The sequence below is a fragment of the Rissa tridactyla genome, chromosome Z (genome assembly GCF_028500815.1).
Source record: "Rissa tridactyla isolate bRisTri1 chromosome Z, bRisTri1.patW.cur.20221130, whole genome shotgun sequence".
In the NCBI taxonomy this organism is placed as follows: domain Eukaryota; kingdom Metazoa; phylum Chordata; class Aves; order Charadriiformes; family Laridae; genus Rissa; species Rissa tridactyla.
Genome location: NC_071497.1, coordinates 16,973,194 through 16,995,454, shown reverse-complemented (window position 1 = coordinate 16,995,454; position 22,261 = coordinate 16,973,194). Strand labels below are relative to the sequence as shown.

Below are 22,261 nucleotides of genomic sequence, written 5' to 3'. Positions count from 1 at the left end.
AAGAAAAATGCAACAGCAAGCGCTCCAAGCCCTGTCCCTTTGCCATGTACCTCAAGGAGCTCTGGGGGCTCTAGTTTTGGGGTTGGAGTTTGGCTGGGCAGAAAGGAAAGTGGACTAGGTGGTCACATGAAAAACCCATATTGTCCAGATGTCCTCACATGGCTTTTTAGGAAGGCTGACCTCACACCGTGGCTTCATTCTCCAGACAAGAGCAGAAATGACGGAGTTGGCCACAGATGCTTAGTGAGTGGTCCCACTCTACCATGGTGTGAGAGGCCGTGCCTGGAGTATTATTGTTAATATTGGTGGCTTTATTCATGGAGGAAGCAGAGGATGATTCAGGTCTTGGACCTTTATGCATGGAAAATTAATTTATTTTTTTTTTTAAATCATATTGCAAAGAACAGGTTTCCATCTTGGGTCACCTCTTTCGTATTTCGTCTTCATGGAGGATTCCTCCTCCCCTCCTAGAGAAAAGGCAAAAGAAAGCCCCACTTGAAGCAACCAGAGCAAATAGTTTTAAGCTTTCCCACATGGAAATGGATATAGGATATACTACCTCTCTGCCACAGTAGGAGCTAGACTTCAATATATCAAGACTGCCAGCAGTGCAACGATTAACGCTGTTATGAACAAAATCATCATCTTTGCATCTCCAACAGACCAAAAATCTTCATGAAAAAGAGGTGCCTTCCTCATCTTTAACAGCCACTACGTCCCTGCTGTTGACAAACTGAGCGAGACACGGCGACCTAAGCCACACACAGGACTCTCTTAACAGCCACGGGGGCAAACGTTCGCCGCGCTGCAGCCGTTTCCACGGGCCCGGGATGTCACTTCACCCTTCCCGTTTCTGCAAAAGGCACCGCAGCTCCTGCAGCCAGGCTCTGGCGGGTCCCACAGTGCCCGGGAGGACAAGGACAGAGCCTCGCCACCACCCTCCGAGCCCCCCGGGGATGGGGAGACACCCCACGCCTCCCCTCTCCCCGCACGCAGCACCATCCCCCCGGGAACGGGGCCGCTCCCTGCGTGCCGGTGCGGCCCCCACACACCCTGCTCCGGTGCAGAGTCCCCCCGCCTCCCCGGAGTCTCCCGGGGGACACGGGGCCGGTGCTGCCGCTAGAGAGCGCTGCCGGACAGCCAGGCCGCCGGGAGGGGTGGCGGGAGGGCGGCCGCCGGGAGGGGTGGCGGGAGGGCGGCCGCCGCGCCTTCCAGCGCTTTGCCGGCCTGCAGGAGCCCCCAGCGGCTGTTTTTCCTGCGGGGCTGTTTTTTTTTTTTTTCCCGGGGGTTCACCCGGCCTCGGCTGCCTGCACAGGCCGCGGGGCTGCCCGCTGGGGTCGGACGGCCGGTCCCCAGTTCGTTGCTGGGGTCCCTTCTCACTGGAGGTGCAAAGCTACTGGTTTGGGTACCGGGTAATTGGTGGCTAATTCTTGCACAGAACGTAGCGCTTAGCTATGAAAGCGCGGCACTAGAGCTGCATCCACAGTCTGCAATTAAATATTTCTCCACACAAGCAGTACTTTCCAGGGGCATGTAATTCTGCGCTCAAACCACATTCAGTGCTTTTGCAGATTAGTTGGAAGATGGTGTGTACAGAAGAGGGCTGAAAAAAGAATCATGACTTTGGGCTACAAAGCTCAGATCACACTGTTTACCCTACCAGCCATCCCTCGGTTTCTTTGCTCTGTCTTTTCTGTGTTTTGTCAGTGAAAAGCTCGGGCTGTCTGAGGGAGACAGAGGCACAGTCATGCTCAAAGCCCCAAGTCCATCCAGGTGGACTGAGTTTCAGCCAGTGGGCTGAGGCAAGTGGCCATTCCTCCTGCTTGATGGGGATGAGCCTGCACTTGGAATACTGGATCCAGTTAGGACAACCCAGTACAAGAAAGACATTGTTATACTGGAGCCCAGCTGAGGCCTTGAGATAGGGAACTGGAGCAGAGAGCAAGCTGATAGAATTGGGCTTGTTCACCTGGAGAAGAGAAGGTGAGTGTGGAGTCTAACTTGCAGTCCTAAAGAGGGTTACAGAGAAGACAGAGCTGGGGTCTTCTCTGAAGTGCACCATGATGGGGCAAGAGGCAAGGAGAAAAAGCTGTGATGAGATGACGTCTGGTTGGACATAAGGAAAAACATTCTTCCTGTGCAAGTGGGGCAGCCCTGGGATGGGGATCAGATAGGTGGGATCTCCATTCTCGGAGGTGGTCAACACTTGGTTGCAAAAAGCCCTAAGCTGAATCTCACGAGTGAGGAGACAATCATAGTGGTTGTACCCACTGCATATCACAACATGCTTGCCTTGGTCTGCGTGGTTCAGGTAGCAGGTCAGAGTGCCCTGGAAGAGCCCCATGCATCCCTCTCAGTGGTACAGCACAGCAAGGAGCAGAGCATTGTGCCAGGCGCTGGCCCAGCTCCCTGTGCTGGCCCCATAGCTCAGAAGCCATGTCCCTGGGTCCGTCACCTGCTCTTCATCACCAAGAGGGCTACAGTCAGTTAAAGGTCTCTGATCTCTCCCAGCCTTCCCCTTCATGTTAGACCCAGACCCTACTTGTCATCCCAGAGGGTGAAAATGTCCTTTATTGGACTTTCTGTTAGTGTCCCTGGGTAAAGATATCTGTGTGGGGCTCAGGAAGAAGGGATGGGAGGGAGAAGGTGATGCATTGCATTTGCAAAACAGCAGCCTCCCTCCCCTAGATACAGCCGCTCTTGCCAGCCCCGTCCCCGTCTCCATTCAGACAGCAGGACCTACCTCAGGATGCGCATGGACACCCACGTGTCCACCTTTACCCCCATCTCTATGAGCAAGAGCTCTGTTATCTGTCTTCTCATCAGAGAAAAAAACAGTGGGTTTCAAGGAAAAGTGCTGATAAGGAAGGCTTTATCTTTCTCTCGGTTATTTTGCGATAAGATTTGTTGCTTGCAGGCACACTTTTCTTTCCGGCTGCCAAAGAAGCCAGTTAGAGTGAGAGCAGCCCTAAGACAGAGCGTGTGGTGCCCAGGGTGACTCTAGGACCTTGTGGCCACCAAAGGCATCTCCGCAGAGATGGACAGAGGTGCTTTCGCTGGTTCCCGTGGGAAGAGGCTCGTGGAGCTCCCCACCCCTTGCAGCACAGGATCACCACCACTGCCCGTGCATATTTCAGCAACAAGCATTGTGTAGGTTCATGGAGATCTTACCCTGCCAGGCCTCCTTCCCCTCCTACAGCTCCACTTGAAGGGGGGATGTGATGGTTTTCTGCCCTCCTTGACTGACAGGGGCCGTGAGAAGAGTCTAAAACCTCCCAGAAGTTGCTTCTCCCCAAAATGTAAAGAGCTCTGGGAACCAGGCAAGCCTAAATGTCTGCAGACATGGAGATTGGCAGAATGCTGATTCCCCCTTCCTGTGAATGTTGCGGAGAGTTGGAGAGTTGTAAAGAGCCACAAGCTCTTGTTGGCTTCCACCATACCTTGTGTGGGGCTCCGCCAGGCAGAAGAGCCTCCTGGCCTGCCTGGCAGCTGCAGACCCTATAGCCCAGCCTCCTTGCAACATGGTGTGGACACCACACTTGCAGGAGGACCCCAGCACAGCTCTTGTGATGGTGCTCAACCATAACATGGCCTCCTGCCTCTAGTTCCCCTTCAGGCCAGTGGAGCCTCAGCTGCCTTCACCCAGTGAAGGTCTGGGGTCAGCATCCTCCCGGGCTACAGCTCCCTCCATGCTGCAGGGCTTCTGCAAGGTTATGCCCTAAGCATTTGGGGTTATGAACAAGGTTTGGGTAGTTCATGGGAGAAGGTAAGAGGTCTTGCTCTGCTCCCACCGGTATCAGTCACTCAAGGGGAGAGCGCAACCTTGCATTAGCTGAGATGTCTGTGGACATCAAAACAGTGTCATGACACCTGCATAGGGAGACACATCCCTCCAGGAGCTGCCCTTGGGGAGTGGGCTGCATTTACATGGTTATGGGGCTGCTGGATGCTTTCTGTGTTGACACCCACCAGATGCTTTACAGCTTCTGGTGATGTAACTGCAGAGGTCATCCCAGGATTTTGGGGTGGGAAGGCTGTGTTAAGCACTTGTGAGCACTTGCCTGTGCACATGTGATGTCCCTGGGACCAAAGCAGGGCTGGGTGTCAGTGGTGATCATCCTGTCACTGAGACGCGATGTCACATCAGCTGAGAAGCAGGGCTCTAGGACAGTCGCAGCAAACATCTCCAGAGCCACAAAAAAATCCATAAAACCCACAAATCAAGGGTGACCTCAGGGCCTGGTCAACACTATGCTCTGGGCTGGTAAGTCAGCAATAGAGACCTCCACCAACCCGAAGAGGAGAAAGACCCTCTGTGTCAGGATATCACAGGAACATAAGAGAGCCAGTGGCCCTGCCACGTGTGGGAGAGGAGACCATGACTCCCCTGAAATGTGGGAAGCAGAGAGCGCACCCTGTTCCTTCCTGGCTTCAGGAGAAATCCTGGGCACACGGCTGGGGAGCCAGGGACACGGCAGCTGTGCAGAGTGGCTCCTGTCTTTGCTCCAAACGACATTTCCCTAACAAAAGTGTATGCTTCAGCCAAGTTTCAGCCTGTCACACTCAGCTGTTTTCAACCATCTTTTGTTTGCCTAATGCAGCGGCTCAGCAAGGTCAAAGTGAGATTACCCAGAAATTGAAAACAAAACGCTTTCCGGGCTTTAGGAAAGCAAGCTGTTCACCAGGGAGGAAAACAGACAATGTGAAAGACCTTCAGACTGAAGATAATAACACAAGGGGCCGTAGCGTTTATCAGGTGTAGGAAAAAGCCCAAGCCGGGCAGCTCCAGCGAGCTAAAAATCACGGTGGGCTTCAGCTTTGCAACGCCACTGGCGTTTCTGCAAATTAGAAATGCCTTTCAGAAAGGCGGATGGGCACTGGTCTGTACGCTGAACCTGCAGCGTGGTGGGGCACCAAGCAGCCTGCTGCAGGACCACCAGCAGGGCAGCAGGCAGCTCCTTGGCACAGGTGGCCGCACTCGCCCGCATCATAACCCGAAAGAAGCACAGAAAGCGGAGCAGTCAGGAGAGTTTGGGCTTTATTACTTACAAGGAAGGAGCTGGTCAAAATCACCCTGCAATACTTGTTGGAGTTTGTCAGGCAGGAGATGCGACGTTTAGAGAAAAAACCAAACAAAAGATTAAAATAGAAGGCGTGTGCTGCATTAGTTATCCTGGCACTCATTTTCCAGAGGAGTATTCTAGGCTTCTGGTGTTTCTGCTTCTCCTGGTTTCAGCGCCTCCTCTTCACCTACAAGTCATGTAAGAGACAGATCATTTAATATTGGGGGGCTCTTGTGCGTTATCCCTCCATGCTGTGCTAAAGCCCCCATGGCCAGGCTCCCGTGATTGCCCATGATATTAGGTAGCTCCTGGTGGCCTGCCTACTTTTCAAAGGAGACGGCAGTCCCAGGGGTTGCAGAGGAGAGTTAGAGAGGGTAAATCCCCACTGTGTTTAAAGGCAGGAGGAAAATAAATGCAGCCCTGATGCTTGCCCGCTTCAAGATCTCAGGGCTGGGACCTGGGCTGGTGTGGAGTGCCCCAGTCCTGGGGATGCAGAATGGTTGTTTTCCATGGCATGAGGGCGTTGCATGCCTTGCAGTGAGCGGCCTCTTCTTCTCCCCTGGCACAGACATTGCTGGAAATGCAGTAATGGGGGGGGTCAGAGGATGCTCACCTCTGAAGCAAATCCTGAGTTTTCCTGGTTTTGAAACAACCTGCATGCCGCACCCACTGACCCCTAAAGTAAACGTGCTCTCCTCTTCCCAAGCCAGATCTGGGAGCAACTCCTGCTGGCCCAAGCTGTGTTAGCTGCAAATGGATTTCCTGAGCGCAGGTGGCAATCTGCCACTCAGACCAGCTTAGTGCCCTCCCTGCCTCAGTCCTGGCAAGGAGGACAGTGGCAGCGAACATCTCCAGAGCCACAAAAAAATCCATGAAACCCTGGCAAGGATTTCAAAGCAGTAGACACCCCTGCAGACACCCACCCCTTGCCCTAGTGTCCACTTTTCCCTCCCCCCGCACCCCGCTGTCTGTCTGCGGCTGGACTGCGAACAGAGCATGTCCGGACTTTGTCTCTCCCTGACCAGCTCTGGCCTCAAGACACTGCATCTTCTCCCCACAGCATCTCTTCCCTAACCTGGCTCTTGGTAGAGCCACAGAGGTGTCCTTAGGACAAGGAACTATTTAGGACCACGGACCCCAGACCCTCTGCCAATGACTCTACTGACAGTAGTGGGCTTTTTATCAATTCCCATGGCTTGAAGAGCAGTATGTGTCCCCACGGCCCCAACATCCCACCACCACTTTCACGGCTACCCAAGTCAGGTTTGGTGGGGTAGGGACCCATGCTCTAGTGGTGCCACAGGCCACTTATTGCTAAGGTGGGCCACCTTGTCTGATGGTCCTCACGAGGCAGCACTGCACTGCCCCCCGAGCCCCCACAGAGCCATCAGCTCTGCGGTAGCTCACCTGCAGGATCCTGGCTCCTGTCTGCCAGCTCCCTCTCCACCACTCCTAGTTGCATTCCACCGACCATGTCCTGAGTGGTCAGCATGGGTGACTGCTCTTGATGCACTGGCTCAGGTGGCGCCGACTCAGGATGCACTGGCTCAGCCTCCTCCTGGGGGTTGGGCTCAGGGTCCAGCTCTTGTTCTGGCTCTGGGTTGATCTCCACCACTGCCTGGTGGCGTCTTCCTCTCCTGGCTCCTCTGCGTCTCTTTTGCCGTTTTTTCTGATCACTGCCAGGGGATTTCATAGGGGTGAAAAGCTGGCTGTGGGGTGGAGGATTTTCCCTCCCGCCCCAAGGCCACTTTGCTGGCCCCCCCGGCTGTGATTGTGACCCAGCCCGTCCCCGCAGAAGCTGCACTTCTGCAGCCCTCCTCCCTAGCCCAGCATGGAAGCCTCCTGTGGCCGCACCAGGGCAGTGGGAACTTGGGCACAAACTTTTTCCCTGTCCCCACATTGTGCTTGAGGATTGCTTGCCACCCAACCCACCACCTACGTAACCCACCCCCACATCCATGTCTGCCCCCCAATGCCTGCCTAGACCTGCTGGCTGCAGGTCACCTTTCCCCAGTGAAGACTGATGGGGCCCAGCTCAGCTCTGTCCTTGTGCAAAGACAGAGGGGCTGGGCTGCTATGCCTGGGCTCAGCTTACCTGCACCAAGAAAATGACTGCACAGCATAAGCACAGTTTACCTCAGAACCCATTGAATGAAGTCTTTCTCACGGGCTTCCATTTTTCTTTTACGGAGCTGCTCGCGGTCCCTCAAGCGGCGGGTGATGATGACATCTACAAGGACAAGTTGAGTATTAACATGACATCCCAGCCAAGGGACAATCTGATCCCCCCTGCCTGGTGACAAAGCATTGATGCAAGAGTGGCCATGCTCTTTTTGTCATGAAGCAGGTCTCAGTATGAAACTGCTTGGGCACTGTACTTCCAGCTCAGCCTCAGTGGCTAGGGGCAGGGAGAAAGGGGCACCCCCAGAGTCCCAGTCACCCCGTGCAATGCCTTCTTAGGCCAAGGTAAGTTGTGCCCATTTCACTGGCTGCAAAGGGCTCCAAGTGTCTTCCTGAGGCAGAGACATCTCAGCCATCTACACCTTGGTGAATAAATTCCTGAACTGCACTGAAGCCAGCACTGAACTTCCTCCCTCATGCCTTTGTTCTAACAGACAACATCCTTGATGATGTGGAAGTATATCTTGTGGTTTCTGATTTGGTCAGCCCTGAATTTTCTAGCTTGGACTCCTGCCTGTGATAATAAAGACCTGGCTTAGACCAAGTAGCATGAGACTGCTCCCTTGAGACAAAGGGCATTGTTCAGGAGCAATGGGAGGGATGGATGTATCAACTGCAAGGGTATAAATACCCAGGGGTTTCTGTCTGATGTCCCTCTCTGGAGGCACCCAGCTAGCTGACCTTGCTGCTGTACCTTTCAATTAAATTATTTTTTTATATATATAATCCGACACCTGAGATTCTGATGTGGGAAAGCTACGGTCGAGCCTGAAGAAGGAGGGAGTGCACCCAAGAGTGTGTGTGTGTGAGGAGTGGGAAGGGGCACCCGTTGGCCCACTGGCCACAACTGCTGTGAAGGGACCCTGGTTCGAGCAGTTAAAGGCTCGGATGGTGTGCGTGTGACTCCTAGAATAGGGTGTGAATGCTCGGGCAGTGGCTTCTCCTTCAACAGCCTCAGCTCTCACTAAAGTGTAAGGTCAAATCAGTGAAGAACAGTCATTTTGTCATTCCTTTCTCCAGCTGGGAGAACTGGCAAGGTGAGAAGGACTTCCGAGGCTGAGCTGGGACTACAGCTCTTGTCTCCCAGATGTCTGTTAAACACAAGAAAAAACATAGTTTAGGACAGAAAAAGGCAAAACTGACAGCAGGAGACAACCTCCATACAAAGTAGATTTTACACAGACGCTTCTGATAATTAATAATAATACTCCAGAAACATAGCGTGGAAAGGATCTCTTTTGGTCTCTGTTCCAATGTCCTTATCACAGCAGGGCCGACTTTAAGATTAGTTCTGGCTGTCCAGGACCTTGTCCAGAGAAGCTGGGAATACATCAAAGCCTGCCTCTCTGGTCTCCACACCATACTCACTGTTAATTTTTTTTCCTTTCTATCCAGTCACATTTGAAATGTGGACCTGGTGCCTCCTGTCCTTTCCCTGTGCACCCCTAAAAAGAGTCTGTCTCTCCCTTCTCTGTAACCCCTGTTAGGCAGAGGATGACTGCAATGAGGATGACAGCAATGTGATGTCCTTCTCAGCCTTCTCCTCTCCTGGCTGAACAAGCCTGGTTTCCTCTGCCTGTCCTTGTACATGATCCACTCCAGCCCTTAGCAGTCTTAGTGTCCCTGCACCGGATTAATCCCAGTATGCCTTTGTCTTTCCTGTGCCGAGTTGCCCAAATCTGGGCATGGTATTCCAAGTGCTGCCTAATAATAACAACAGCCACCATCGCAATCACAAAATACAAAATAATCCTACTTTCTGTTGTTGCCTGTAAGTTTTCTTGTTCTTTTATTGCTGGTTCTTGTATGCTAGTTCCAGGAGTCCCCTTTGCTCTGAGCACAGGAGAGACATGCAGAAGATGGACCCTCTCTGAAAAAAAATTCCAGCCTAAGCAGACCAAAGAGAAGGGGCACAGCAGGATGTCATACAGATGTGAAAGCTGCATGCAACAACAGTGACAGAGTTTCTCAGTCACGGCAGGGGCATCTCAGCATGACCAGAAGCAGGTGTCAGCCTCTGAGATGGAAAACGCTGCCCTTGGACTGCATGGTGTACAGCTGAGCAGACGCTCCTCAAATCGGGGGCTGTCCCCTGACATGAAGCAGTATATCAGAGGCAGCAGGGCACAGCCAGCAGGGGAGGACTGTGCCATCCATGCAGCAAAAGGCAGGAAGCTGCCTGGGAAGATGAGGTTACAAATTGCAGTAGCAGGATCTGCACAGGGCATCAGCTTAACTACTGAAGTACATAATCCCTTGCACACCCCTTTGCAGCCAAGGTAACTTCCTTTCCCTTTCAAAGTGTATTGTGAGACATAAAAACATTTTTAGCTGCTTGCAATCAGTCTCCTTCCCAACTCACCCTAAGCAAATTGCTTTGCACAGGTAGCAAACACCCCTCACTCACACTTATCTGGTCCAAGGGAGCACTCACACTGCTGCTCCAAAGCTGGCTGGTAGCCATAGGCAGGAAAGATCACACACATAAACACCTGCATCCTGATGAAAAATTATTTAGCAGAGGACTCAAAAGGTACAGAGGTGAAATGAAGAGAGAAAGAAAAAAAAAAAGCCAAAAAAAAAGCCATAAAGCTAAGAGAACAATGAGACAGTATTGCCAGTCTACAAACAGGCAGTACATTGATGCTGCCTGAGGGACTTTGTCTGAGTTGAAAAGTCCTTATAGGTGCTTCTGCCTTTGTGATCTGAAACACAACATGAAAAAAGCCACATATATTTGCAGTTAAATGTACATCCTCCATCCCCCAAGCATAAACTGGTAATTATTAACCACTTTTTCAGAAACCACTGATGACAAAAATACTCTCTTCTCTCTCTGAAAAATCAAGTTAGGAGTGGTCTTGTGATTACCTGGTACAGCATACTCCTCATGGGCTCCAGACGACCGTGGGGAAGAGTCCGAGTAAGCACAGTCTTTGCCTAAATTCTCCATTGCTCCTTGCAGTTTTAAGAAGAAAGCAGCTTAGTACCCTCGGAATGGGATCTGGAAATACTGGTGCAGCATAATGGGAACTTTTAAAAAGTGCAGGCTGCCCGCCCAAAACATCTTATCTGGCCAGGCCAATAGTAGAGTAATAATATTCTTCTTATCAGAGTGCAAGCTGGGAGAGTCTGTGCCCGGGATCTACTGTGTAGACTGCAAAACATGTCAGTGCTTTTATCCAGTAAATAATGCCACTTCAGATCGGAAATTTGCACTCGCTGCTGCTAAACTGTGACTCCAATGCCCTCCTTTATAGTAGAGAGAAGCTGCCTGGCAGAGCAGGATGCGACACTGCCTCACTGCTGGTTTCCAGAGTGAGATGCAGAGAGGTGTTTTCAGTTCTTGAAGACCCTTGTGAGGTCTGAAACAGGACATAGGCTGTTTGAAAGGTGTTTGCGTACGGCCCTAGGAGTCCTGGTGGGAAGAGACCTCCATCTCTGTTCCAGTCTCCCTCTTAGCAGGACTGTCCACAGCATGAAGTCAGGGCAGCTGTGGCACCAGATGCTCTGGAAACCCCTAAGGATGGAGACTGCCAAATTCATGTCTCTTGTTCAAGGGCTGCATCACTTTCCTGGGAAATCCAGACCGAATACTGAACCCATACCAGGACTCTACCCAAGGGCCTGTGTGTGTTGAGGACTTCCCAATGACTCGTTGGTCCAGTACCCAGTGGATCAAGGCTATGAGCAAAGCACTTACCTTATGAAGCAGGACGGCAATGGGCAGCCCCAGTAAAACCAGTGGGAAGACCCAGCTGGTCCCTTGCTCCCACAGGGGGATATCGTTTAGTGGTTGCTCCTAGCTCCCTGTTGCCCATTGGAACCCCCAACCTGCGCCGCATGCAGGCTCACTCAGCCTCCCTAGGACTATCTTTGGGGCCAGTAGAGATGCAAAGGGGAAACTTCTCCTTAGTGCAATGGCTTTTATCCTGACATCCTGCTCTTTGCTCTGCAGTCTGCATGGCCGGGCCCCCGGGTCAGTCTGCCTCAGTTTCCTGCATGTGAGGTGAAGTGAGGTGAGGTGGCAATCCTCGTCTCCTCTGCAAAATGCTTTCAGAGTTTCTCATTCTGGGATAGCGCAGAAGAGTTTAAGATTACACCCGTGTGTAACATTCTGCTGGACCAGGGACATGCCACCACTTTGGCCAGTTTCTAACACACTCAGTGCCAGAGTATTTGGGATTCAGCTTCTACCAGCACTTTTCTCCATGAGATACTCAACTACTTATGCTCTAGTGAGGTGCTAGTGCCCTTAACACCACACGTCCTCCCACCCAATGAATTCACAATGGCTCCAAGGTTGGTAGAAGAACCCAACAGTAAGTCCCATGTCCTCTGGGAAATGCCCACCTATCATTGCAGGGATGATCCCACCTCCTTGTGCAGTCACAAAACTTGCCCTGGAGCAGAGCATCTCCTCAGGGGTCAGCAGGTCTGGCCTGCCTCCAGTCTTTGCCAGGCTTTTTTGGTTTTTTTAAGGTACATCCTCTGCTCTCTGAAGGTTCAGTCTCTCGGTCTCTGGAAGCTCCAGAGTTTGAAAGTTCATGCATGAGGGTTTCTTAAGACATAACCTGGGGTCCGTGGTCATCTTTGCTGCCTTTCTGCTTATCCCTTGAGTTACCACTTCGCCCTAGGGCTCCTCCCCTGTGTCCACTGCAGATTACATGGTACCTCCAGAGAGGTGGGGCAGGTCTAACAGCCCTAAAAGAGGCAACAGGGTGGTGGCAGCAGAGAAGATAATGGGAAGGCTCTGATACAGGAGGGTGGGCCAGGAGCGTGGATGGTGTAAAGAGATGTGAGGCTTCCAAGTCATTCACAGAGGAGTTTCTCGGTCACAAGTGAAGGCAAGCTGTCCCATGCTGGTGAGGGTGTCCGTGTTCCAGCACTGTGTGATACTGCACAGTCCTGGGGTCACCCTGCCTCATGCGGACATCCTGAAAACTGTATCTTGCGGGATGCTCTATCATGCAAAGACAATGCTTGAGGAGGACAAAAACATATCACACCTCGAATACTGTGTTCAGTTTTGGTCCCCTCACTACAACAAAGATATTGAGGTGCTAGACCACGTCCAAAGCAGAGCAGTGAAGCTGGTGATGCGTCCAGAGAACAAGTCCTGTGAGGAGTGTCTGAGGGAACTGGAGTTGTTTAATGTGGAGAAAAGGAGTCTGAGGGGAGACCTTGTCGCTCTCTACAACTACCTGCATAGAGGTTAAAGCGAGGTGGGTGTCAGTCTCTTTTCCCAGGTAACGAGCAATAGGACGAGAAGAAACAGCCTCAAGTTGTGCAAGGGAAGGTTTAGATTGGATATTAGGAAAAATTTCTTCACAGGAAGGGTTGTCAAGCATTGGAACAGGCTGCCCAGGGAAGTAGTTGAGGCACCATCCCTGGGGGTATTGAAAATATGTGTAGACATGGCACTTAGGGACATGGTTTATTGGTGGACTTGGTAGTGTTAGATTAACGGTTGGACTCGATGATCTTAAGGGTCTTTTCCAACCTAAATGGTTCTGTTCTATGATTCTATATATCTGGCCATAGGGGGACATCACATCTGGAAGCACCCTTACAAAGAGCTTGACATATTCTGGGCTGCTTGCAGGTGATATGAAACGGGGAAGTGCCTGGGTGTTTCAGTGCGGAACTGGGTGCGTGCTCAGGCTGTGGCTAACTCAGCTTCTCACCCCCCCCCCCCCCCATCTACTCAGTAACTCCAAAGCCTGGTGAGGTCTGATAAATTGCTCTTGACTCAGCAAAACATTGACATATGACACTGCAGAGCTGGTACTGTGAATGTTTCTCCATTCCAGTCATCTTCCAGCTGGGTAGAAACCAACAGTTTTGTAAAGAACATTTATAAAAGAAAGAGTTGCTGTGCACTCAGAGTCTTCAGAGATTCTTAATGGAATAAATGGGCTTTAAAATCTTACAGAGCGTGTGCTCACATCCCTCAGGACCAAAATCTCTGTAGAGATTTGGCTCTTGTGTGTGAATTACTTTAAATCCCAAGGAAATTATTTTATTATCCCATGGGAAAGCTCTGGTGAGGGGTAACAGTGTGGAAATTACAGACTCCACCACCTAGTTTCAAGTTGTCTCTTGTCTTGCACGTAGTGATTAACTTCACTTGTAAGAGAGAAGTAGTGAAATATTTATTAATATAAAACAGTGATTTAACAAAGTTAGTAGCAAATGCCACAGTCTTTTACGAGATTTGATGGCAAGGTACACTTGATTATTTACTGCATAGAGGACAGGGTAAGACTGAGTTGTCAGGGAGACCCTCACATTGAGTCAAGGTTCAGAAAGGACACCCTTGCTTTCTAAACTCCTTCTTAGAGAGGAGTCCAGGTGCGGCTGGATCCAGTCCTAGACCAGACTTAGTCAACTGTTTATGTCTAAAGGATTATATATGCGCCATCAATCCCTTATATCACTTAGCTAAGATTTCAGAGTTTAGCATGCTGTTGGTCACTTACCAAGAATCTGTTGTGGCAAGGAATCTCTCAATCTCAAGGAGCAGAACCTTAAGCAAGCGTCCCCACTCAAGGGGAGATCCTGGCGTGCAGCATGCTCCCATGCAGGAGAGCTCAAAGGGCTCTGTTCACTATTTATAGGGTAAGATAATTGACCTATAGTCATATTTGCATGGGAAAAAAATACCTAGGTCCCCACTCCAGACAGCGTTTTGGCTGTGTTGCAGCCATTCTCCAAAGTCCAGGTGCAACTCATCACAACTCCCACTGATGGTTATGGCTTGAGCAGGAGCCGGAGCACGGAAAGGGGGAGAGCACACCGCCACAATCTCTGCTCTGGAGTGGGGAGACTGAGAGGCCATGGACACCAGGCTCATTTCAGAGCCCAGTGTTGCCTCCCTGTCCCCCACTAACACCAGCAAGGCAGGAAACTCTCCTTCTCTAGCAGAGCTCTGTAGCAGATGTGAGCAAAGCTGCATCCCCTTGGCTATGGACGAATTTGTGCAAGTAAGTTAAACTTTCTGGCCTGCCTTGGTTGCATGAACTGTTGCAGATGGACACTTTACAGTATGCCAGGCGCTGCTTCCCTCCCCTTTCTCTCCACATTTCAGTTCAGCTAGCTCTGGGACACCTCCACTGATGCATCTGGTTTCCTAAGTGAGGACCTGGGGGAGCTCACACAGGTGTCCAGCAGCCTGAGCAGCTCCAGTGTCACAGACTCATCGAGTGTCACTAGAGCTGCTCAGTAGGGGAACACCCCCAACCTTGGGTACATATCACTGTGACAGTCCCCTACATGGCTTTCACTACCCAAAAGCCCTTGGAATGCTTTGTCCTAGGGCCACCGGACCTGTCTCCTGGCACTCTTGGGACTGCTGTCACTGCAGACACAGAAACACCAGGCTTTGGATCCGTATCTAAGTCAAAGCTCTTTACAAGCCTCAAAGATATCTCTGTTTACCCCTGTCTGGCATTGCTATTATCCAGAGATTTGACTGTCCCTCCCTGCAGTCAGGGATGCAGCCCTGAACACCCAAGGTTATCTGGGGGATTAACAAGGGCATCTGCGGGAGCTATGCCACTGTCACTTGAGCAGGATGTCGGGACACTGCTGTCAGTTTTGTCTTGCATGACAATGACAGAGAAGCAATCTTCAGGCTTGTCTTTCACTCCCTGACTTGAGGCGGGTTTGGGGGCAACTTGCTTGGTTGCAGCACGATTCTCTGGGAGCAGGACTACCAGTAGCTCTGTGTGACGGACTATGGTGCCTGTGAAAGCAGATAATCCCTTCCTCACCCTCCCTTGGCTGCAACATGAAAAGGTGGGAAGTGGATAAATTCTACAGGCAAAACTGTATGCAAAAGTGCAAATCTGTGTGCATATGCCCTGACACAGACCAGTGCGTTGCAGGCCTCCTCCTGTCCACTAGCTGCCTCCTGACTCCCACCTGACCTTGCTAGACATGGATCTGCCAGGCTTCAGAGTTAGGGTCTCTGCACCGTCCTGCTCCAGCCCCTGAGGTCTGTGGTGGTGTTAAATTGCCCCTCGGTCTGCCGCTTGCTCTTGAGCCGTGTGAAATAAACTGGCAAATCTGACGGTCCCCAGGGAAGAGGATTATCTCTGAATTCGCTGTGTACAGAATCAGCGCTGGCCCTGTCCTGTGGCTGCCCACGCTTTGACCTTGCAGGTCTGGCCCGCAAGTGTGTGCTTGAGCTCTGCAGTTCCTGAATAAACACTCCGTGTTGTGTTGGAGGCCTGTGGTTTCCCTCTTCAGAAGAGCCCCTGAATTGTCTGTGTTGTTTTTTCCTGGTGTCTGCAAATAAATAGAGACGGCTCTCCGGGAGATGCACAGTGGTGGTCTGCAGCCACTCCGCCCGTGGCTGGAGCCACTGCGTGGGGCTGGGGTGCTGGTGTCCCCCCGGTTAAGCACCATGCTGTGCTGGGTGTAACCTTCCCCTCAGCCCTGTCAGAGAGCTGGGGCAGAGCTGCCCAAATACATCCTGCCTGCTGCTGGGTTGGCAGCGGCACGGGCAGAAAACCCCAGGAGGGAGATAAGCAATGCATAATTGTGATAACCCCACCAAAACCCTTCCCTGTGGTGCAGGGGAAACACCATCTGAGGGTCTGAACGGAAGGACTGGAAATGCAGGGAGCAACACGCAGCCAAACCACCTCTCCCTCTGAGTCTCCGGGCCACCTGAGGACTGAAAGAGGGCAAGTGGGCTTGCAGAGCCCCAGGACGAATAAGTAGATGGTGTAAGAGCAGCAGCCATAAATGGGTGGGCAAGCTGTGTCCACTCCTCCGCACAAATGGAAAGGGTCCAGGGAAGGAGAACAGGGCCAATCAAAGCTCTGGACAACTCTGAGCAGCTAGTCAGGCTAGGATTTTTCAGCCTGGGGAGGAGCATTTAATGAGAGAAAAGCTTTTAATGACAGCAGCTGCCTCTGGGCCAGAAAACGGCGGATGCTGTGTCAGATGTATTCCCCCATCTGACCAAGCGTGGCTGTTTGATGCTCCTCAATACTATTTCCAGCTGCAGCATTGTCATGGTTTAACCCCAGCCAGCAGCTAGGACCATGCAGCTGCGCGTGCAGTTCTCCCCCTTCATCCCATAAAGGTATGGAAAAGAGGGAAAAAAGGAGGGGAAAGGAAAGGGAAAAAAACTTGTGGGTTGAGCTAAAGACAGTTTAATAGAAACAATAACAGAAAAGGAAAACAACAATAATCCTAACAATAATTGTAATAATAATGACACAAGTCACTCTCACTGTCTGGTGAATTGGCAATGCCCGAGCAGTGATTGCTGATTCCGTCCCCTCTCCCCGGTGAACCCCTATTAATGTACTGAGCATGACAACTATGGTACAGAATATTCCATCGGCCATTCCGTTGGGGTGTCTATACTTATCCTCAGCTTCTGTGGGAAGCTGAGAAGAGTCCTTGGAAAGCATAAACTTCATCTAGCAAAAACGAAACTCGTAGGAATTACTGACGTTTCTTTCACAGCAATCACTAGAATGAAAATTAACTCTTTCCCAGCCGAAACCAGGACAAGCATTAAATCTATCAGCGGTGGCTTTGTCGTGCGTTACAGTGCTGCAGTGTCTCACCTGGTGGTTCCAGGAAGGTGCAGAACTGGAAGAGGGGAAATGGGGATGGATTACATGACCAGCTGGCCAGGCACAGTAGCCATGATGCTGGCACAGCTCCTAGACTCGCAGGGTGGTCACTGACTTCAGGGAGCCCTCTTGACCGTATGGTGCACCTGGGACCCTTCCCCAGATGCCTGGAAATGAGTCGTGTGAGTACAGCAGCAAGTCAAAGCAGCGTGATCCCCTGTGGGTGAGCACAGACCTGTCCTTGGAGGGTTTCAGTGCACACTGAAGCACTGTTCAAAGAAACCCAGTGCTTTGCTAAAGCTGATCAGCAATCTCAATCAGTCATTCTGTAGGAATACAACATCTGGTTCAGGACTGAACTGAATTCAGGGTCAAGTCCTGAATCAGCCAGTGCCCTCTGATCTCTGCCACTGCGAACAAAGGGAGCCCCTTGCATACCCAAGTTGTACAACCTCATTACAGGTATTTAATGAAGGGTGACTTTTGTCCCATCTGGTATAAGCGGGAAATGAAAGAGCAGAGGGAACCCCAAGGAATGCTGGTGCACCCTTACACTGCTACCTTGGTGGGACTGTGTCAGGGCACAGTCCCAAAGATGGCCCTGACACCAGGAGCAACCTAGACCTGAAATTTGGCAACTGGCTGGGAACCTGCAGTTCCCAGAGAGCATTTCTGTGTAATTAGCTTAGTTTGAAGGTTGCTCTCAAGTGCTGGAGCAGAGATCCAGGGTCCCTTGCATTTAAGGTCTCCACTCAGGCTCTTTCCATGTGTTATCCGGGCTGCTTTCTGTTGTGAAAGGCTCTTGGATAAAAAGCTGAATACAAGAAGTGCAGATCTTACTATTTTCAATTTACATCAGCTCTGGAAGTGGTGGTGTTTACAGACCCAGGGAGTTGTCTTCTCCAACGCTGAAGAAACTTTACTTTCCCCTTGCTAAATTGCCTCCAACAGAAAAAAAAATTGCACTTGTTCAGCACCTTCTTCACCAGGATCTGTGTGTTTCTTGCTACTCCCACATGGCCTTTCTCACAGGAACATGGTTGAAATAACACTCACAGTGCAGAGCCCTGGTATGTGATATGGATTTGAAATGAATGTTTTGACTGTGTGTTTTTAGTAGCCCTTTGTGGGAGCTGGCTTGTGCTGTTTTCCCTCGGCCTTGCATAAAAAAGTGCTGTTGAAATAAGATTGTGCATGTGATTTTATTATTCACCATTGCTAACTTAAATGTGAAATCAGCACAGAGAACACAGGATCAATTAATCACCTGTTTCTAGGCTCAGGAAAGCCACCAGAAAGCTCAGATATCTTGACACTCCCCGTCTTTCAAAATCCGGATGTCTTGCCTGGTTTTCCTAGAATAACATAGGAAAAAAGAGTAAGAGCTCAAAAAAATACTCCCTGAGCCATTCTTTGGCTTCCATCCAGCCCGTGGGACAGAGCTGACTATTATAAAATTGGCTTGCTCATTTTCCTGTCTAAAAAGCTGAGGTGACTACAAGCCATCCTGGCCCACAGATGTCCCCTCCCTGGCTGTGCTGCACTGGTGGTGGGTATCCAACCCAACCTGCTCACAGCAGGTCTGTCCCCAGTGTGAGGTTATGGTGGCCATGGCTCTGTCTGAGCCCTAACCAACCCCCAAGGATGGAAACCGCTCCTACCTCTCTGGTGCACAACTCTCCTGGGGAAGGGGTTTCCCCTGTGTCCAACCTGTACCCTCTGGGGCTGCTGCTTGTGGCTGTTGCCCTGTGTTGCATCACCTGCTACCACCAAGAAGGGTGTGGTCCATCCCATTTGCAACCGTAGGCTGCTGCTAGATCCCCCCAAGCCTCCCCTTCCCAGACTAGCTGGACGCAGCTCCTGTGCACCTCCTTGCAGGTTGCCTTGACAAGCTGGTCATCCCTCTCCTCCTGCAGCCCAGCACACAGTTTGTGTTATTTGCCATGCAAATGCACCACTGACCTGTGTTCAACCTGATCTTCACCCGTGGTCCCCTTCTAGCAGGAACCCCTACTCAGACTGTCACTTCCCAACCTGGATAAAATCGCTGCCCCAAAGCAACCCTTGTGCTTCTCATGAGGTTCCTGTTGCCCTTATCCTCAAGTTTATGGTGGTACCTTTGGTGTGAAGTTCTACCAAAAGAGCTGTGAGGCACGTAACTGGGCATCTGCATTCCCAGAGGTCCCTTTGAAGGCCTTAGTGGTCCTATTTGACTGTCCAGGCTAGATGCCTAGCAGATCTTTTTGCCCATCTAAGTTCAACTCCCCCTTCTCTAATTGCAGGCAGCATGGACAGTGAGACCTTTGCCCATCCTCTACGGAGTGTCTGGTTTGTTGCCAGCTTGCCAGACACTCATGTTGGAGCCTCTTCTGCCATGGACTCCTGATCTCACTTTTTGGATCTACTGGTCATGAAGCCACAGGGTGGTCTGATTTAGCAAGCTGATCCACTAGATAAATATTCAGCTCTTCTGTGGGATTAGCCCCCTGCCAACACAATGAGCTAAATCCTTCAGCCTGCAGCTGCACAGTAACTAAACGTAGTGCCAAAGATGGGGCAGGAACCTGCAGGGAAGAGCTGGGAACATGCCTGCACCCCTCTGCAGGCACGGCCAGCTCAGGAACGTAAAGCTCACAGGCTTCACAGCCCAGCGCCCAGCTCAGCTGACGTGAAAAAGTCCTCTTCCACTTTGCTAGCAGGAACACATGGAATTCCCACCTGCCATGGCTTTCCCCAGGCATGGGGGAGCCTGAATGACAGTATTCCACAAGCGCACAGTTTCAGACAGACAAAATTAGACTCCTGGTGGTCTCTGCCAAGGGCATGAGCTTACATTTTCTGCACACAGAGCTGGCATTCATTGGCGTAGGTATTCCCGTCAGACCCACAGACAGGCAAGAGCAGGAGGGGGCAGGCTTGCAGCTCAACCATGTCTCCACACACGGGCTGGAAAGGAGAAACCGCAGCACACATTTCAGTGCTAGCAGCACCCATCTCTTCCTGCCACAGCACCCGGGCAGGAGCAAGTGCCACCAGTGACCTGGATCCCTCTGTCCCAGACAGGGCAGGGTGTGCACACCGAGTGGGAAAGCAGGGAAGAGAGGCCACCCCATCCGTCACTGGGACTCACAACCTGGGCTTTGATGCGGGTTTGATGCTGGAGCACTGGTATCCATGAGGCTGGGGATGATGGCTGGGAACAGCCCTTCGCTCAGGCACACCAGGCACTAAATCCCATCTCAAGCCATAAGCAAGAAAAAAATAGAAGCCTCTTACCCTTCTCAGGCCATTCTTTTCATTCAGCTCTGCCCCTGAAACAGACAGGAGACCTGTGAGCCATCTGTGGCTGGTGGCAGGAGCATGAGGCATTGACAGAGGGTCACATCCAAACCAAAAGGAAGGCAGGGCTGTGCAGGGCCTACTCAGGACGCGGGTCAGCTGTGTGGATTTCGTGCAGGTGGATCAGTTTGCCGCATGCCACCCCCCACCCTCCCAGCAGCACAGTGCACAGCCTTCATCTGCAGCTGAGCTGGCTGGGACAAAGCTGGGGATGCCTGTTCCCACCCGGTAATCCCTCTCCTGACAGTGCTCTCTTCCAGTCCCTGGACTAGAAGCTCCACAAAGCATCCAACACATCCCAGGAAATGTGAACCCATGCAGTGGTGCATGGGGACACGGGGTATCTTCAGAGGGCTGAGGCTGGGTGACGCTGCACAGCTGGACAACAGCCGTCCCCAGGGAGAGCTGCATTCAGTTGGGTCCTTTCCTGCAGTCAGGCAGAGCAGTAACAACAGTTCACAGCCCCTCTGTGCGGTGCACGAATGTCCTGGGAGCACGTGGGACCACACACAAGCCCCTGCAGGACCGCCACTATGTGCACCTAGGTAGTATCGGTTTTCCAGAGCCTACAAACAGCTTCTTCCCCCATGAATATGCTGCAAAGACTTGCAGGTCTTCACAGAGGCAGGAATGACAGTAGCTGCCACCCCAGTGTATGTGCTGTCCTCCCAGATCCTGGTTCCCGTTCGCGCTGTGGGCTGTCCCCTATCCCACCCCTCTCCCGAGTGCAATACAGTTGACAAACCAGCTGGTAACTCTTGCCCTGAACTGCTGATACGGCACAACGTGTTTGCTCCAGTCCTTCTTCCCCACCACGCTGCCACTGTGTTTGCTCACCCTCCTCAGCTCCTCTCCAAACCAGAGTTTCTGGGTCTTTCTGCCCTCCCACCCATTTTTGGTCCCTCCATGGCTCCCAACCCACCATGGAAAAGCCGGCTGCTGGCAGCAGAGTGGACTTACCGCTGGTGGTGACAAGAGTCACCACAGCCACCGCCACCACCAGCAGCTCCCTCGCAGCCATGGTCAGTTCAGGCACACGCACTCGTGCACCTCTTTCCACTCGTGGCTGCTTTTATACGGGGGGGCACCCACTTATCTCAGTGGTGCTGGGAAAAGCAGCATTTTGAGCAACGTTTGATCTGTGCTGGGAACAGCTGGACTGTGCACCTAGCGGGATCACTTGGGCGCTCTCATGCAACTGATAAGCCACCCCAGTGCCACCTGACAGCTCCAGGTGCCAGCACTGGAGGCTGCTTTACAAACCCTTCACACCGTAGTCTGGGTTGGGCAACGCTGCTCTTCTCCGCTTCACCCAGACAGCTTTCTTCTAGGTGTATCTTGCCTGAACCAGCCCTCCAGCTTTGCGGCTGCTGTTCTTCATTCATGGCAGGTATCTCCATTTGGGTTGGGAGAGTTTTACTGGGGTGCATTAAAAAAAGCATGGCCAGCAGGTCAAGGGAGGTCATCCTCCCCCTCTACTCTGCCCTGGTGAGGCCACGTCTGGAGTGCTGTGTCCAGTTCTGGGCTCCACAGTTCAAGGACAGGGAACTTGAACTGCTGGAGAGAGTCCAGCAGAGGGCTATAAAAATGATCAAGGGAACGGAGCACCTCTCTTATGAGGAAAGGCTGAGAGACCTCGGTCTGTTTGGCCTGGAGAAGACTGAGGGAGGACCTCACCAATGCTTATAAATATCTAAAAGGCAGGTGTCAAGAGGACGAGGACAAACTCTTTTCAGTGGTGCCCAGTGACAGGACAAGGGGCAACGGGCACAAAGTGGAACACACAAAATTCTATCTCAACACGAGGAAAAACATTTTTACTTTGGGGTGCCAGAGCCCTGGAACAGGCTGCCCAGAGAAGTTGTGGAGTCTCGTTCTCTGGAGATATTCAAAACCCACCCAGATGCGTTCCTGTCCAGCCTGCTCTAGGTGAACCGGCTTTGGCAGGGGGGTTGGACTAGGTGATCTCCAGACATCCCTTCCAACCCCTACCATTCTGTGATTCTGTGATTCCATGACTTCACATGGAAAAGACAGGAAATTCAGGCTGATTTGGGTGGCTGCACTTTGTCCTCCACG

At 51.7% G+C, this 22,261-nt stretch overlaps 2 protein-coding genes across 3 annotated transcripts; both read right to left on the bottom strand.

The window, feature by feature from the left end:
* Positions 1-5,021: 5,021 nt before the first annotated feature.
* Positions 5,022-10,372, bottom strand: HEMGN (hemogen). Of its 2 annotated transcripts, XM_054186678.1 has the most exons (5): positions 10,116-10,372; positions 9,001-9,949; positions 7,200-7,293; positions 6,471-6,739; positions 5,022-5,250 (listed from the first exon to the last, which is right to left on the bottom strand). In XM_054186678.1, exons 2-5 carry the CDS (start codon positions 9,188-9,190, stop codon positions 5,201-5,203), a joined length of 603 nt encoding a protein of 200 aa, XP_054042653.1. In that variant the 5' UTR covers positions 9,191-9,949; positions 10,116-10,372; the 3' UTR covers positions 5,022-5,200. The 2 variants fall into 2 exon arrangements, with proteins under 2 accessions (XP_054042653.1, XP_054042654.1); XM_054186679.1 differs by lacking the exon at positions 9,001-9,949 and having other exon boundaries at positions 10,116-10,360.
* A 7,697-nt stretch (positions 10,373-18,069) lies between these two features.
* Positions 18,070-21,224, bottom strand: SPINK4 (serine peptidase inhibitor Kazal type 4). Its single transcript, XM_054186767.1, has 4 exons — positions 21,143-21,224; positions 20,120-20,154; positions 19,677-19,789; positions 18,070-18,198 (listed from the first exon to the last, which is right to left on the bottom strand). Exons 1-4 carry the CDS (start codon positions 21,201-21,203, stop codon positions 18,144-18,146), a joined length of 264 nt encoding a protein of 87 aa, XP_054042742.1. The 5' UTR covers positions 21,204-21,224; the 3' UTR covers positions 18,070-18,143.
* Positions 21,225-22,261: the final 1,037 nt, after the last annotated feature.

Coding starts and splice junctions, on each gene's coding strand:
- HEMGN (XM_054186678.1), bottom strand. CDS start 9,190: ATGCAGCTTTCACATCTGTATGACATCCTGCTGTGCCCCTTCTCTTTG. Junction 7,294..9,000: donor CTTACAGGCAACAACAGAAA/GTAGGATTATTT, acceptor TTGTCCTTGTAG/ATGTCATCATCACCCGCCGC. Junction 6,740..7,199: donor TTCATTCAATGGGTTCTGAG/GTAAACTGTGCT, acceptor ATCCCCTGGCAG/TGATCAGAAAAAACGGCAAA.
- SPINK4 (XM_054186767.1), bottom strand. CDS start 21,203: ATGGCTGCGAGGGAGCTGCTGGTGGTGGCGGTGGCTGTGGTGACTCTT. Junction 20,155..21,142: donor GACTCTTGTCACCACCAGCG/GTAAGTCCACTC, acceptor TGTCTGTTTCAG/GGGCAGAGCTGAATGAAAAG. Junction 19,790..20,119: donor AAAAGAATGGCCTGAGAAGG/GTAAGAGGCTTC, acceptor TCTCCTTTCCAG/CCCGTGTGTGGAGACATGGT.